General features: G+C 39.9%; 1 protein-coding gene across 1 annotated transcript; it reads left to right on the plus strand.

The window, feature by feature from the left end:
• The first annotated feature begins 8,949 nt into the window (after positions 1 to 8,949).
• Positions 8,950 to 13,977, plus strand: LOC115177555 (uncharacterized). Its single transcript, XM_029738449.1, has 2 exons — positions 8,950 to 9,395; positions 10,655 to 13,977. The coding sequence occupies exons 1-2, from the start codon at positions 9,344 to 9,346 to the stop codon at positions 11,617 to 11,619; spliced, it is 1,017 nt and encodes a 338-aa protein (XP_029594309.1). The 5' UTR covers positions 8,950 to 9,343; the 3' UTR covers positions 11,620 to 13,977.
• Positions 13,978 to 17,399: the final 3,422 nt, after the last annotated feature.

Below are 17,399 nucleotides of genomic sequence, written 5' to 3' on the forward strand. Positions count from 1 at the left end.
TCAAAGTTTTGCCTTCTCATTATCACTATTGCTACTACTTGCGTAATAAAGTTATTGTTGTTACACCGTAACCCTTGATGTTGTAGAATAATATTGAATAAAACATGTTTTTACTCTCCCTACTGGTTAAAAGCTGTTATAAGCAAAATAAATATATATATTTAAGACTCTTCATCCTCCACCACACCACTGTCAATCAAGGTGAATGTGATAAGATAGTCTCGACCATGGATAGGCAACTTTGATGGGGGTGGGGGCCACAAAAAATCTGAACTCATCATGAGGGGCCGCAGTAGCTCGCTGGTCTTTGTACCCAAATCCATACCCACACGTGCAGTCAGAGCCGGCCATAGCCTTTTGGGGGCCCTAAGTGGCCCCCCAGTCGGTAATTCGACAATGATTACTACAAGTTTAGATAGCTGGCTCGACTAATTTACCAATCTAAAAAAAATATCTGACATGAGCTAATTGAGTGACAGTGTAGTGACTGACATAACAAGAGAAAAACTGCTGATCCACAACCAAAAAATTGCACCTTGTGTATTCTACTATTCTAACTCTAAACAGTAATTTGAGACCCCGACAGAGTTCCTGAATTAAAAATAAATAATTATTATTACGTTTTGGAAAATTGATCCGCATATAGCCGTGGGAAGCAGGTATGCTGAGGGTGCCCCCTGAAAAATCTGAAAGTAAAAAAGTATTAATTAAAAAAAATTAAACTCTAAACTCTGGTCTAAATACAGCCAGTTCAATTTGAATATTTGACTTGGGTCATAGCAACATTGTTCGCAGTGTGTGAATTATACCGTGACATTCGGGAGTCTCTATTTATTTCATGGGACCTCCTATGTGTGCACAAAAAAATTATGGGCCTAATAGTAAATGATATTTAACTGTCTGTTTTTTATTTAGCATGAACACAACCAGTCATGATGTTTTCATCTTATTGTCAAACAAATCACTTAAAAAAGTAGGCTACCTGCGCATGTTCATCCACTCAAGCATCAAAACAATGCACTGTGCACTCACGCAATTTGATGAATCTGTTACAAAACACCAAAAAGTGTAATGACATTCAGTGACTGTCATTGGGTCTATGCTCTTGTAGCCTGAATTAATACATTTTTTATAAAAAGAAAAGTTGGGACACCTGAAAAGGGTCTAAGATACAGGACTGTTCGGAGATGACAACCCGTACTGGGCACAGATGTCAATTTTATTGAATAGTTTGAGGTATGGCCTTGTCTCAGAGGAATGTGCCTCGGAGCCAGATGCTGATGATGGGTTGGTTGCCCTATGCAACAAAAAAAAAATCTGTGAAAGTTTTAAGGACATTCTTCAAAAACCTCCAAATAGCCTATAATTTACATTCTCAGAACGTTAATAAAACCTCCTACGAAAACTTCCAGGGAACCATAGTAAAACGTTCTCAGAGTCTCCCTGCAAACTAAAAATGTAAGTTCCCAGAACAGGCAAAATGTTCACTTCTGTTCTTTTAAAATAACATTCTTAGATTTTTCTTTGAACATTACTAATGTTTTCTTGTGGTTTTTATGAAACGTTTTCTTAATGTTCTAAGAACATGAGGAAACCTGCACAAAACCTTATGCTGAAGTACAGAAATTCCCACAAGAAGATCGCTGTTTCTTAATGTTCTCTGAACGTTTTGAGAACATGACTTTAACCAGTTAAATGTAACTAAATCAATCAGAAAAAGTAATGTAAGCCCCAAAAGTAATTATTTATCATGAGAGGGCCATAAATAATAACTAGAAGTTCTGCATATTCAAAGAAAGATTTAAATCTCATCTTTCTGGTTAAAATAGCTGTAAATTGCTAAGGTGTAGTCACTTTTGAGGACACAAGCTCAAGTACACAGTACAAATATGATAAAAATATTACATATTTTATGTGATGTATTTCCTATTCAACAAAACTGTATGAAGAAGGCTTAAAATTACTTATATGCTTTCTAAATACAGCATTATCAAGTTATAAAACTACTAACTCTAAGATTCCACCTTCCTTGTAACTGGGAAATGCATATTTGTATGTTTAGTGTTAGAGAAAATGTGCATATTTTCCAAAGGTCTCTCTTGATCAAAACGTCTGCCCCCATCGCTGTGAATGTATCACAGAGCTCTAGCTTAGCTTCCTAAACTCGTTAGGAACTCGCCTTTCATTTCATATTAATCTTGTCCGTCTATTACACAGAGAGTGTGTTTTGTTTAAAATCTATAAATTATTTTTGATTAATAGCTATTAATCGATCTCTGAATGCGCTACGATGTAATGATTGCAGGCATTTGCTTTGTCAGTGGCTATGATGTGGGGTTCAGACAAAAGTTGATGGACAGTCGGAAGAGCGAATGAAATGTCAGAAGAGCTAATGAAATGGTAGGAGGGGCATACCAGCTTCAAGTGGTTTCAGATTCCACATCTAAGTCACACAGGCTCAGAAAAAATACTACTGTGTCAGTGGGCACCAGGGCTATTTGTCATTCAATGCATGCCATTTCAATCTAAGGTGTCCACAGATTTATAAGCGAAAATGTCAGTCCGAACCGGTACCAGAACCACGCAGGTCCCCTAAACAAGGGACATTACTTCTAAAAGGTTTTAGAATGGAATGGAATTATGTATTTCTTAATTCCATTATTTTACTTTTAGATTTGTGTGTATTGTTGTGAATTGTTAGACAATACTGCACTGTTGGAGCTAGGAACACAAGCATTTCGCTACACCCGCAATAACATCTGCGAAATATGTGTATGTGACCAATACAATTTGATTTCAAATAGAACCATAAGGAAACCTGCAGAAAACATTATACTGAAGTACTGAAATTCCCACAGAAGAACGTTGTTTCTTAATGTTCTCTGAGCGTTCTGAGAACATTACTTTATATAAGAGCATGAGGAAACCTGTGGGAAACGTTATACTGAAGTACTGAAATTCCCACCTAAGCAACATATGGTTCTCAGAACGTTATGTGCTAGCTGGGTATCCCGAGTGGCGCAGTGGTCTAAGGCGGTCTAAGGTACTGCATCTCAGTGCAAGAGGTATCACTACAGTCCTGTGTGGCTCAGTTGGTAGAGCATGGTGTTTGCAATGCCAGGGTTGTGGGTTCGATTCCCATGGGGGAGCAGTACGGGGAAAAAAATGTATGAAATGTATGCATTCTCTACTGTAAGTCGCTCTGGATAAGAGCATCTGCTAAATGACAAAAATGTAAATCCAGGCTGTATCACATCTGGCTGTGATTGGGAGTCCCAAAGTGCGGTGCACAATTGGCCCAGTGTCATTTGGCTGGGGTAGGCCATCCTTGTAAATAAGAATTTGTTCTTAACTGACTTGCCTAGTTAAAAAAAAAAAATCATGCACCATTGCTAGAAGGTTGTATGCAAAATAACCATAGGACAACCATGCTCTCACCAAGATCCAAGAAACATATAGTATGTGGTAGCTGGGTCATGTTTCATTTGGGAGACCCCCCTGGGCCTCCCATAATTAGCAATCTGAATGTTTGTCTTCCCAACATTGTTTTTGAAATCGATCCCATGTTGAAACACTGTGTGCTTCAAAAACTCGTGATAGTGTAACGTGGGCTAACTGCCCCCCCCCCCCCCCCCCGTAATTCTCACAGACACCACTTTGTCACAATTTTTTTACCAACACTTTCCCTGGCCGCCAGTACTCTTGCTTAACTAAAAATGTTCTCTGTCTCATACGGAAAATTTAAGTCAATCTAACATAACGATTCTGAGGTAAGTTTATCTAATATTTCGTGATTTACAAAAAGTTATACATACTGTATATAATCATGTCCCGGTTGTCGTAGGAATGATCGGACCAAAGTGCAGCGTGTGTGTCGGTCCACATTTTTATTTATACTGTGAAACTATGCAATATATATAAATACACTGACATTTTAAAAAAGAAAAGAAAAACAAACAACAAAGCGTGACGCAGCGATGAACACATACGCAACTCAAAATGAATCACCCACAAAACCCAGGTGGAAAAACCCCTACTTAAGTATGATCTCCAATTAGAGACAACGAGGACCAGCTGCCTCTAATTGGAGATGATCCCAAACAAAACCCCAACATAGAAATACAAAACTAGAACCTAAACATAGAAATAGAAAACATAGAGAGAAAAAAAACCTGTCACGCCCTGACCTACTCTACCATAGAAAATAACATGGTCAGGACGTGACAATTAAGTTAGATCTATCAATGTTTATATATATATATATATATATATATATATATATATATATATATATATATATATACCATTAGGGGAGCCTAAAAAAAACTATCCACTTGTTTAGAGATACACATTTTAATAAATGTTTCATAGAGCACTAACATTTAAGGTGAGTGTGTAGGGGGCAATTGGCCCATCCTCCAATGCGGCAACTTGCTCCAAATTAGGATTTTCCAAATCATGTCCAAATAATCTACAACTCACTTCATTGAGTTACGCAGTAATTTTTTCCCTGATACTTTAGGATGATTTTGACATGATTTGGAGATAATTTTATTGCCGAAACAAAAAACATTGCATTTTGTGTCAGCAATTGGACTTTGTTCTTAGGGGAGCTAGTTACCTTCACGTTACCCTACACATCAAATCAAATTTTATTGGTCACATACACATGGTTAGCAGATGTTAATGCGAGTGTAGTGAAATGCTTGTGCTTCTAGTTCCGACCGTGCAGCAATATCTAACAAGTAATCTAACAATTTCACAACAACTACCTTATACACTCAAGTGTAAAGGAATGAATAAGAATATGTACATATAAATATATGGATGAGCGATGGCCGAGCGGCATAGGCAAGATGCAGTAGATGGTATAGAGTACAGTATATACATATGAGATGAGTAATGTAGGGTGCGTAAACATTATATAAAGTAGCATTGTTTAAAGTGACTAGTGATACGTTTATTACATCCAATGTTTCATTATTAAAGTGGCTAGAGATTTGAGTCAGTATGTTGGCAGCAGCAACTCAATGTTAGTGATGGCTGTTTAACAGTCTGATGGCCTTGAGATAGAAGCTGTTTTTCAGTCTCTCCGTCCCAGCTTTGATGCACCTGTACTGACCTCGCCTTCTGGATGATAGCGGGGTGAACAGGCAGTGGCTCGGGTGGTTGTTGTCCTTGATGATCTTTTTGGCCTTCCTGTGACATCGGGTGGTGTAGGTGTCCTGGAGGGCAGGTAGTTTGCCCGCGGTGATGCGTTGTGCAGACCTCACTACCCTCTGGAGAGCCTTACGGTTGTGGGCGGAGCAGTTGCCGTACCAGGCGGTGATACAGCCCGACAGGATGCTCTCGATTGTACATCTGTAAAAGTTTGTGAGTGTTTCCGGTGACAAGCCAAATTTCTTCAGCCTCCTAAGGTTGAAGAGGCGCTGTTACGCCTTCTTCACCACTCTGTCTGTGTGGGTGGACCATTTTACTTTATTCGTGATGTGTACGCCGAGGAACTTAAAACTTTCCAACTTCTCCACTGCTGTCCCGTCAATGTAGATAGGGGGGTGCTCCCTCTGCTGTTTCCTGAAGTCCACGATCATCTCCTTTGTTGACGTTGAGTGTGAGGTTATTTTCCTGACACCACACTCTGAGGGCCCTCACCTCTTCCCTGTCGGCCATCTCGTCGTTGTTGGTAATCAAGCCTACCACTGTAGTGTCGTCTGCAAACTTGATGATTGAGTTGGAGGCGTGCGTGGCCAAGCAGTCATGGGTGAACAGGGAGTACAGGAGAGGGCTGAGAATGCACCCTTGTGGGGCCCCAGTGTTGAGGATCAGCGGGGTGGAGATGTTGTTTCCAACCCTCACCACCTGGGGGCGGCCAGTCAGAAGTCCAGGACCCAATTGCACAGGGTGGGGTCGAGACCCAGGGTCTCGAGCTTAATGACAAGTTTGGAGGGTACTATGGTGTTAAATGCTGAGCTGTAATCGATGAACAGCATTCTTACATAGGTATTCCTCTTGTCCAGATGGGTTAGGGCAGTGATCAGTGTGATTGCGATTGCGTTGTCTGTGGACCTATTGGGGCGGTATGCAAATTGGAGTGGGTCTAGGCTGTCAGGTAGGGTGATATGATCCTTAACTAGTCTCTCAAAACACTTCATGATGACGGAAGTGGGTGCTACGGGGCGATAGTCATTTAGCTCAGTTACCTTAGCTTTCTTGGAAACAGGAACAATGGTGGCCCTCTTGAAGCATGTGGGAACAGCAGACTGGGATAGGGATTGATTCAATATGTCCGTAAACACACCAGCCAGCTGGTCTGCGCATGCTCTGAGGACGCGGCTAGGGATGCCATCTGGGCCGGCAGCCTTGCAAGGATTAACACGTTTAAATGTTTTACTCGGTAGCGGGCCGTGTCAGTGGCACTGTATTGTCCTCAAAGCGAACAAAGAAGTTGTTTAATTTGTCTGGGAGCAAGACGTCAGTGTCTTAATAGCGATGAGCCCATCTACGGAGCCACACATGAACAATATAAGGACAGACATAGAAATAATTATGACTGATGCGTAACCTACACTGTTTTATCAGACACATTGATACTATGTTGTAGTGTCTTAAATGCATTGACTCATGAACCATAATAGTCGATTTACAGTGACAGTAGATAATACAATCGGGTGGAATCAAGCACTATAAAAGATTAATAGCATCCTCATTTGGCATTGAACTGAACAGCAGACACGATTAAAAAAAGTTTATATGGGCCACTAATCCCATGGCTTTCATTTTAAACATTATTGGGTTAATGGCTAGGTCATGTCACCTGAGACAGAAGTCCAACTTCTGTCAGATAAGAGCAAATAATTATGTATTTTTTATTACTGAGCAAATTCTGATTTCCCAACTGGCTCTATTCTATTTATGAGGTCATATTTGGCAAACAGAATAGAGCACGGGAGAGGTGAGTAATATGGCGTAATAAACACACATACATTTGTACCTCATTTCCCCTTTTCCTCCTTCCCCCTGCTGTTCTCTCTATTTCCTGCCCTGCACCTCGACTGCTGCAGGATGTACGTCTTTTCATACTCACAACCCTAAGCACAGTGTCTTTGCAAAACACACGCACGCACGCACACACACACACGCACACAAATGGTCAGCAGAGGAGGATATCTTACTATTGTATGATGTGTGTGTGACACAGAGAGACAGAGATAGAGAGCAAGGACTCAGATGCAATATCCTATATCAATATTTAAATAAAGTTAAATAAATGTTAAATAAAAAAAATAAAAACATTCCCATAGGCACTCATCAGTGTGACCACAAACACCTCCACTGGTTCCTGATAGTCTACTGGTTCATCCAGAGGTTGTATTTGGGACTTGATGGGTAGTAGAAGACACTTTACTTTTCCCTGATTGAATTCAATTCCCACGGTGTGCCATTCAATTGAACCTTTGGACACCTCCCACAGCTATGTAAACCTTGGGTGACGATATCCCACAAAACAGTGAGTCACTTCCATGCCTCATCATTGTGTGATTCCCTGAAGTATGAGTGATATGGGGCTGAATGGGGAGGAAGATGAGAGATAGTTTCTCCTGTCCCACAGCAAACGGAAGGTCTTCCTACAGCAGCGGGCAGAATTCTGATTGCCTAGATCCAGGATTTCCTCAAGTCCCCTTTCAAGATGGATAATAGCGGACTGATCCAAATTAGCGAAGAGGAACTGAGTGTTAGACCCCACAGGCAGTGCTCTCTAGGACAAAGCATGTTGTGCTGCTAAGTGGTTGAGTATGACGACTGACTTGCCTGACAGCATTCCCGAAAAGGGAGGAATTGTAGCCAATTTCTTACACCCATAGTAATTAGCTAAGTTTCTATCATGTACAGGAATGACACCAACCTGACTGGCTGAGGGAGAGACAGAGAGAAGAGCTCTCATTAATGTAGCCTAATTATTTGTATTTAACTAGGCAAGTCAGTTAAGAACAAATTCTTATTTACAATGATGGCCTACCCCGGGCCAATTGTGCGCCACCCTATGGAACTCCTAATCACGGCCGGATGTGATACGTTTACATTTACATTTTAGACATTTAGCAGACGCTCTTATCCAGAGCGACTTACAGTAGTGAATGCATACATTTCATACCATTTCATACCTTTTTCTTAATTGAAAGTAAAAAAACAAAAACCAGCAGGTACTAGGACCTCCATGTGAATGAGTTTGACTCACCTGCTCGAAGAACTTTGCACAGCTGGATTGTACAATATTTACACATTCTTTAAAAAATTATTCAAGCTCTGACATCTGCCAGGATGATTGTTGATCATTGTTAGACAGTCAATTTAAAGTCTTGCCATAGATTTTGAAGCCGATTTAAGTCAAAACTGTAACTAGGCCACTCAGGAACATTCAATGTTGTCTTGATAAGCAACTCCAGTGTATATTTGGCCTTGTGTTTTAGGTTATTGTCCTTCTGAAAGATTAATGTCTCCCAGTGTCTGTTGGAAAGCAGACTGAACCAGGTTTTCCTCTAGGATTTTGCCTGTGCATAACTCTATTCCGTTTATTTTTATAAAAAAAAAAAAAAAAACTCAAGTCCTTGCCGGTGACAAGCATACACATAACATGATGGAGCTACCGCCATGTTTGAAAATATGATGAGTGGTACTCAGTGATGTATTGGATTTGCCCCAAACATAACACTTTGAATTCGGGACATAAAGTAAATTTTTTGCAGTTTTACATTAGTGCCTTATTGCAAACAGGATGCACATTTGGAATATATTTTGTACAAGCCTCCTTCTGTTCACTGTCATTTATGTTAGTATTGTGGAGTAACTTACAATGTTGATCCATCCTCAGTTTTCTCCAATCACAGCCATTAGACTCTAACTGTTTTAATGTCCCCATTGGCCTCATGTTGAAATCTCTGAGCAGTTTCCTTCCTCTCCAGCAATTGAGTTATGAAGGACTCCTGTCTCTTTGTAGTGACTGGGTAGATTCGAACTAGGTTACTGTAGTGAACCAGGTTACTGTAGTGACGCCTCTTGCACTGAGATGCAGTGCCTTAGACCGCCGCGCCACTCGGGAGCCCCTTATGCAACATACTTGTAACAAAAACCTTGTATCAAAAACATTTAGTTATTGATTGTTTGATTATGTGTGCACTTGATGTGGACCCTGGACCCCGTCATTCCCCCTCCGTAAAACACTCCCTAATAAAATATCGCGTCACTTCCTTGCCAATCCCTTAGAAAAAGAAATATTAGAAAGGGCCGAACGACGCTGGGACAGAGCGAGAAGAAGCCAGAAGAGAAGATAAAGAAGAAAAGACCGATGAAAAGAGGGATAGTGAGGCGGGAGGAAGCGAAACACGAGCGTAATCAAAGTAAGTTTCCCATACTTTTTCTGCTTTGGAAACATTCCACTCAGAAACTTGATCGGCGGAGCGCAAGTTTTACCCCCTTTCCTCCCCATTGACATCACTCAATATGGCCTTACATAGACTACTACTGCTAAACAATCTATATGATACGTTTTAGAGTTCAATTCGCAGACATTCGCTATTTGTTGAAATGGGGTCCCGAGCTATGTCTGGCAGTAAGTTTGACATAATGTAGCCTGCCTTGCCGCATAAAAGCGATCAGTTTTATGAGGAGTTGTTGATTTTGTTTTGATGAGGCATGTCACTTGCAAGGACAAGGGGACGCACATAGGGACTAATTAACTTTCACCCGCTTACTGTTTCATCCTCTGATGAAAGTTATTGGTAAATAGTAAACATATGACAGTAATGTCAGACTGCTTTTTAAATGTGGGCTACCTCATTTGTTTTTAAAAGCTCAGCAACACCGGTTTTCAATATAGTTTTCAATTCAATGCAATAGGGAATCATTGTAATTGCTTTTAGTATTGCCCTAGATAGTGTTTGTCTATGGCTTTAAAGTCTCCTACCCCGAGGGAAGGAATCCAGGCAGAAGTATGTTCTTGTGTTGCATGAGTATGTTTCACTTGCAAGTCCCGGCATGGCCTTGGCATAAATATCAATGCCAAACGACTCGTTGGTTTCTCACACTCTTGCACAACAGTGATGTTTTCATGTAGGCCTGTCATGACAGGTCACTGTATATAAGACCATAGAAGTTCTGCCCTGTATAGTGACACTAATCAAGGGAAATGGCCCCTCAGTGACAGTTTGGCTCTGGGCCCCTCATATTCACTTTCTCTCTGTTATCTATGTTGACAGTTTTATATACTGGCACAATACCTTTTTGTGAAGGTATTTTATTTCTGTTATGTGTTTTCTAAATAGGTTTATTGAGTTGGTATTTGTCTCACACTGACTGAACTTGGCTCAGTGTCCGCATAAATAGATTACGTCAAAGTAAGAACATCAAGGTAGTTTGTTAGTTTCATTTAGACTTCCCGTGTGTTTTCTGATGCATAGAAGATCATGTTTCTGCTTGATGTGTTGTCTCATCCAACTGGTTTTCTTTTCTCCCCGTCTCTGGCCTCTTTCTTTATTTCTGTCACTCTTTCATTTTTTCCCACCCTCTCTTCTCTACACCACTTTTTCCTCTCCCTCTGAACCCCATCTTCTCTCTCTCTCTTGCCTCCTTTCTCCATAATTCTTTCTCCCTCTGTCAGCTGTCATGCCACTCCACAAGTCGTCCCACAAGGCACCTCGCCTGGACCCCACCATGATCTCAGCTCCGCTGGGGGACTTCCGCCACACCATGCACATCGGGAGGGGCGGAGATGCTTTCGGTGACACCTCCTTCCTGGCTACTGTCGGCCCCAGCCCTGAACCTGGGTCTCCGGGTGCCACGGCAACAAACGACTCAATGGCGCCCATTGATTCCGAGACGCCACTTAACCACACTGATGATGTCACGGATGGCTTCGGAAGCCCACTGAACAGTGAGCTTCAGCATTCCGAGTCGGTGTCGTCTTTCACACTCGATATGGATTTCGACCTGGGTCCGTCCATCATGGGTGATGTGCTGGGGGTGATGGATGGACTGGGGCTGGACTCAGACTGGACTAGGACTTGCGCTAATGAGGAAGACGTCTTCAGTCCAAGCAAAAGTCTTGTCGTTGAAGTGGAGAATTTTAAAATGGCGGCGGAGGATCAGTCTGTCAGCATAAGGAACGAGCTGAATGAGAAGAAGCTTTTAGGGATCGAGGGAGATGAGGTGGGAGATGGAAGGATAATAGAGGGGACTGGAGGGATCAAGGCCAAAGGGCAGAGGCCGAAGGTGAGATTCAGCGACAAACGAGAGGAGATAATTCGCCAAGCGTCGGAGGAGGAAGGTCAGGGGTTAGATGTTGAGGAAGAGTGTGTGAGTCCCACCGAGGAAGATCGAGAGAGGGGGAACAAAGTCATCAACGTGTCAATCGCGGGAATAGAGGTACAGCCCACCAATCACAAGGCGGATTCACCTTCCAGTCCCGCCTCCTCACACAGCTCAGAGTATGAGGGTGTCACCCCATTGGACAGGAGGAGGGTTGACAACTGTCACTCAGAGACTGATTCCGAGGAAGAGGAAGGGGGAGACAATGGACGGGGCTACACATTTGAAGATGAGTTTGATGATGAAATCGGCCTATAAGTGTGCTATGGGGCATCTTACGTCAATCAATCAGTTGGTTGTGAACTATGTACAGTTTACTTCCTCTATGCATTGTTCTGCAAGTTATCATTCAAAAGGGAGGTTTAACCAAAGCTAAGTATTTCAGAACAACAACTGGATATTTGAACAGTCTCTGTTGAAATGTTTTTGGGACCAAATTGCTCCTTTTGATCCTCAGTCATAGACATGCAGTTAGTCAACAGTTACTACAGGAATCCGTTTCATTGAATCAATCTTATAAGCTCCAATGAATGGACAGAAAAATGTTGACCTTTGAAATAGCCACCTAGTATTGACATCAGATTTGAAATGCTACATTTTTAACAGACACTGTACTTCAATTTATTATGTCTCAATTCAAAATACACAAAGAATAGCCTAGTATTGTTTTAGGCCAAGCAGGTTTTCAGTGAATAAATAGCCTAGTTTGCAGCACTTTAATTCATTTCAAGAAACTGGAAGGTTTACTGTTAAATCAGTGCTCAGTAAAAGATAATGACAGTTTTTTTAAATGACAATGATTAAGGCAAATTGAAATGTTTTAACAAACATGTTTTAGTTTTTACCAGGTCAAAAGTGTTTCTTAAGAGAAAGTGCATATGATACAGAAAGACTAGTATCTTATGCTGACGGTGCCTTAAAGGGAGTGGTATTGTTCATATCCCTGTGCTTTAACTTACTATAGCCATGTCTTCCTTCTTTATGTTGGATTTTCATATCATGTATTGCTCAGAGCAAATTGCTTTGTTGTCCGTTTTGCATTGCGTCTTAATGCTCTTTAGAAACAAACTAAATGAACCAGCCTTTTTAGGACAAATATAGAATTATTTGCCACCTGTTTCTCCACCTAATTCATGGAAAGTTTTTTTCTGAGTCATTTTATTGTTAAATGCCACTGGGTTGTTCCACGAAATGAGTCCTTTTTAGGTACTGTAATTTGGATATATATATATATATATATATATATATATATATATATCTCATTCTGTAACGATGAGCACATTTTCAACTTAATAAAACATGTTTTCCCATCTCAAGAGGTTAAATAATAAAAAAATACTATAACTGCCAAATAAAGTAACAGGGTTGATGATTTCATCTTAAATCAGCCATAAATCCCCTTGTGACAGGAGGAATGGAAGCTTGTTGCATGCAACAGGGAGGGGCTATTGAATGCAAGGTTCACAACATTTTATTAAATGAAGCATTATTAGCCTGTAGCAATGGGTAGCAGGGTTGACGAGTTAAAGCTCGGCCCACTCAGTTTTCCACCACAACACCAGAAAATGGCCTAAAAGAGTAGAACCAGCTCACCTGCGTTTACACTATGATTTGGCTATTAGTTTATTTTTGAAAAATATATTTAAAAGGAATAGTTTCATGATATTAAGACAAGTTCGGTTCACGTAACAGGGTTGACCTTAAAATTAAGGACTTTTCTTTATTTTTCTTTTACTTTACTTTTTTTACCTTAATGAATCACTAATCTCATGAAATAAAAAAAAATATTCATAAATTACTGTCAAAGCAACAGAATAACTAGGGTTTTACAATTTTGGGGAGAAGCGGATTAAAATCTTCTGAGAAGTCAGTGCACAGAGGGACATGTCAATGCTGAATTTTATTCATATAAAAAAAATCTGATTTATATAATTTTCCATGTGGTCTACTTCATTTAATATAACAGGCTTTTAAAATCCAATATTGGTGCACAATTTCTACTTAAAATATCAAAGGATGCAAAAGCAACTAATTTCATGGAACAACCCTACTCTGTTTATGGATACCTCATTTTAAGAATTTCCTCTTATTTAGAGCTTTAATATCTATGGTGTTTTTATGAAATCAATCTATCATTCCTATTTTTCTTTTTACTGTGAACTGTTCACATTCCAATATTTAATTTCTCAAGTCAGAATTTTTCTGACCTAAATTACATCCAATGTAGGCCTATTTTTATTTTAATGCATTTAGCCTGTATAGTCAAATTACAAAAGTTCTTAGTATTGTTTTTAACAACCACTGACAATCTCTGAAATTGATGTGCTTCATCTCATGTTTTGAATTTCAGTTGCAAAGCATGTATGACCTTATATTTAATGCTTCTTTTGGACCAACATTGTACAAGGGGGTTGGGTTAAATGCGGAAGACACATTTCAGTTGAATGCATTCAGGTGTACAACTGACTAGGTATCCCCCTTTCCCCTTACAAGTAATGCTGTAGGGAGAAGGGGAGGGGGTCTGGAAAGAAATGCCTCTGGACATGTTCTTTATCTCGTGATGGATCCTCTTGGATATGCTGGTTACTTCAATAAACATATTTCCTTAAAGCGTAATGTTTCAGCAAAGTGTTTCCTTGTGTCAGTGTACTCATTAACTTATGTGGAAAGATGGCAGGAATATGAATGCGAGAATACACTCTCCTACGTCTGTATTTGGACAGGGATGCCAACCTTTAAAATGTGGCTATATTCTCCAGCATTTTGGATTTGAGATAATGTTTCATATGAGGTGACAGAACAGAATGTCCCCTTTTTATTTGAGGGTATTTTACTGTTTAGAAATTAAAGCACTTTATAGATCTAGTTCCTCCCCCCATTTGAAGATGTCAAGCATTTGGACAAATTTCACTTCTAGTCTACCAAAGTAGTCAAAAGTTTAATATTTGGTCCCAAATTCCTAGCACATATTATCTACATCAAAATTGTGACTACAAACTCATTGGATGCATTTGCAGTTTGTTTTGTTTTTGTTTTGCCCAATAGAATGATGACTTGAGTAATTTTCTAAGTGAGTAGATACAATGTTTCTGAACACTTCTAAATCAATCCTGATAATACCATGATTAAGAAAAATCATTAATGAATAATGACTGTGAGAAAGTTAGGCTCCAACAAAGCATGCAAACCTGTCACCATTACCAATAATGTGGGAGATTAGCATTTTTTGGGGGGGTATGATCTTTATCCCTCTAACTTTCTCACTCATCATTCACAAATAATTTATGATTATCTATAATCATGTTAGCATTCTTATTCATGTTGGTGTTCACAAACACCTATTCGTACGATAAAAGTGTCTCAAATGACAGTACATTATTCACCATTCACTTCCTATTGGACAAACATCGCCCGAAACACAACCAAAACAAGCTGTAAATAGACCCCTTTCTGTGTTTACAAATATTGCCGCACGAGGGCGCTGTGCGCAAGTTGTGCAAGTTGGTGGCAGAACAAGGGGGAGTTCTTATAGAACACCAGCAACAACAAAAAAGCATATTTACATGTAGTTTATGAGTGACTTTCACACTACTTTTGGATTATGATTGGATTATAAGGCTCGTATGAATGTCCTGCTTAATATAATGTTTGTGTCATCATCGCAAATCAACTGCATTATACTTCAACCAGTAAAATTGATATTTCGGCTAGCTTTTGCTACAGCCTATATCAACGAGCGTTAGCATTCTAGCTAACAACTGCTGCATCCAAAATGAGTTATTTTGCAAAGATCCCAACCCAAATATAATCTTAACGACTGTTCAAGCAAGAATTAAAACGTAATTGTAAGCGTATGAGAACCCCAAACAGTTATTTTGTTTAGAAGTAATAAAAACGTAAATCTAGGGTATGTCGAATGGGCAGATGGCGATGGCTTTCTTGTGCATGACGTCAGTGTGTCGTGTACTGGAAAAGGGTCTATGCACCCAAGAAGTTTGTAGTCACAAACTTGATGTAGTTAGTGGTCATGTCAGAATACCCATACTTGTGTCCTAATAGGCACTGATCTAAAGTACTAAAGTCGTTTTTTGGGGTATCTGTACTTTACTTTACTATTTATATTTTTGACAACTTTTACTGTATTACATTCCTAATGCAAATAATTAACTTTTTCTCCATACATTTTCCCTGACACCCAAAAGTACTCGTTACATTTTGAATGCTTGGCAGGACAAGAAAATGATCCAATTCAAACACTTATCAAGAGAACATCCCTGGTCATCCGGGTACTACCTCTGATCTGGCAAACTCACTAAATGCAAATGCTTCGTTTGTAAATTATGTCTGTTGAGTGTTGGAGTGTGCCCTTGGCTATCAGTAAATAAAAATATTAAATGGTGCCATCTGGTTTTTTTAATATAAGAAATGTGAAATGATTTATACTTTTACTTTTGATAATTAAGTATATTTTAGCAATTACATTTACTTTTGATACTTAAGTATATTTAAAACCAAATACTTTTAGACTTTTACTCAAGTAGTATTTTACTGGGTGACTTTCACTTTTACTTTAGTCATTTTCTATTAAGGTATCTTTACTTTTACTCAAGCCACAACTGCTAATAGGCCGTTTGAGTATGCAAAAAAATATATACAATTTTATAGTATGTGACGTTTCAAAATCGAGTATACTTTAAATGCGCAGATGTCATACTCATTTCGGCTTTGACAACAGCTGATAATCAATAGGGATGTGCTACCGAAATTAGTCAATAATGCGAAACCATGCAGTCCAGCATGACGCATTCTCAGTATGCGAAAATAGAACGTTTCACGCTTCGAACACACCGACTGTGTCTATACGTTTCGATACACCAGAAGTACATTCATTTCCAATGGAACGCTGCGTTTGCCTTGCAGCATTGCGTTGCAGTTACAGTGCGTTCTGTGTGGTGCATATGTTCGATTTATCGAACGTATGCATCAAATTGTATGCGTAGACGACAGAAAGTGGCAAAATGTCGATGTTGAATTTTTGTTGCACACATATCCAGTAAAACAAAAAATGTTGGATTACATAATAAAAACAGTTTGACTGGAGAATTTCATTACATGTTTTATTCATTTATTTGCCAAGTATATTATTTATTCGATGACATCCACAAATTAATTGTGAGAGCCTATAATATAATTTCCCTCCAAAATGCAGCTTTGGAGCGAAATGCATAATAGTCAAGATAGCAGAGTCGGCTCTTTCAACAATGGGGCCAACGTTGAGGAAGATGGTCTTGATCGCGCTGTTGGGCCGGGACCAGCCCCGCCAAAAGCGCAGGTCTGTGTGGGTCCAGAGATGGTTAAAGTCCCGAAAGCAGGCAGGGGAGCTCCACCGTCTCATTCAAGAGCTTCGACTGTTTGGAGAGGAATTCCGAAGTTACTTTCGTCTGGACCGAAGCCAGTTCGATCACCTGCTCCAGATGGTTGGAGCCAGGATCATCCGGATGGATACCAACTACCGGGAGTCCATCAGCCCAGTTGAACGCCTGGCGATTTGTCTCCGGTAAGATACATTCTAGTACATTTTTAAAGCCTTTGATACCATAATTGATTAATATTTGACATTGTTTTTATGTGCAACCTAGCTAGCTAAAGGGCTCTCTAGTTAATAGTCCCTATTTGACATCAGATGTACTTTTACAGAATGTTCAGTAGGACTATAACTTTCCCAAAGTTGGTTTAGAATCCTTTTTTAATTATGCAATGTTACCATATGAAAAGAAAATTGGGGTGCCTTCTGCTCTGATGAAGGCAGGCTAGTCTTCTCCAGGACCCATTGTTGTGGGTCACGTTAACTAGCCACATCTAGCACAAGCTCACTACTAAACTGACCTGGCAATCCTACTATCGTGGACACTTGTCTCCAAGCAGCATTTTTTGTGTTTATGTCACTGTAGCTGTCAGCAGTTGTGTCAAAAAGACACGGTTTTGAGGATACTGCGGAAATGATTCTCTCCTCCATGTGTCCAACCGCATGCGACCAT

Source organism: Salmo trutta, chromosome 37, assembly GCF_901001165.1.
Source record: "Salmo trutta chromosome 37, fSalTru1.1, whole genome shotgun sequence".
NCBI classification, from domain to species: Eukaryota; Metazoa; Chordata; class Actinopteri; order Salmoniformes; family Salmonidae; genus Salmo; species Salmo trutta.

Excerpts from the sequence above, each read along its gene's own strand:
- LOC115177555 (XM_029738449.1), top strand. The coding sequence starts at position 9,344 with ATGAAAAGAGGGATAGTGAGGCGGGAGGAAGCGAAACACGAGCGTAAT. Across the intron at positions 9,396-10,654 it reads GAAACACGAGCGTAATCAAA|CTGTCATGCCACTCCACAAG; the intron begins GTAAGTTTCCCA and ends TCCCTCTGTCAG.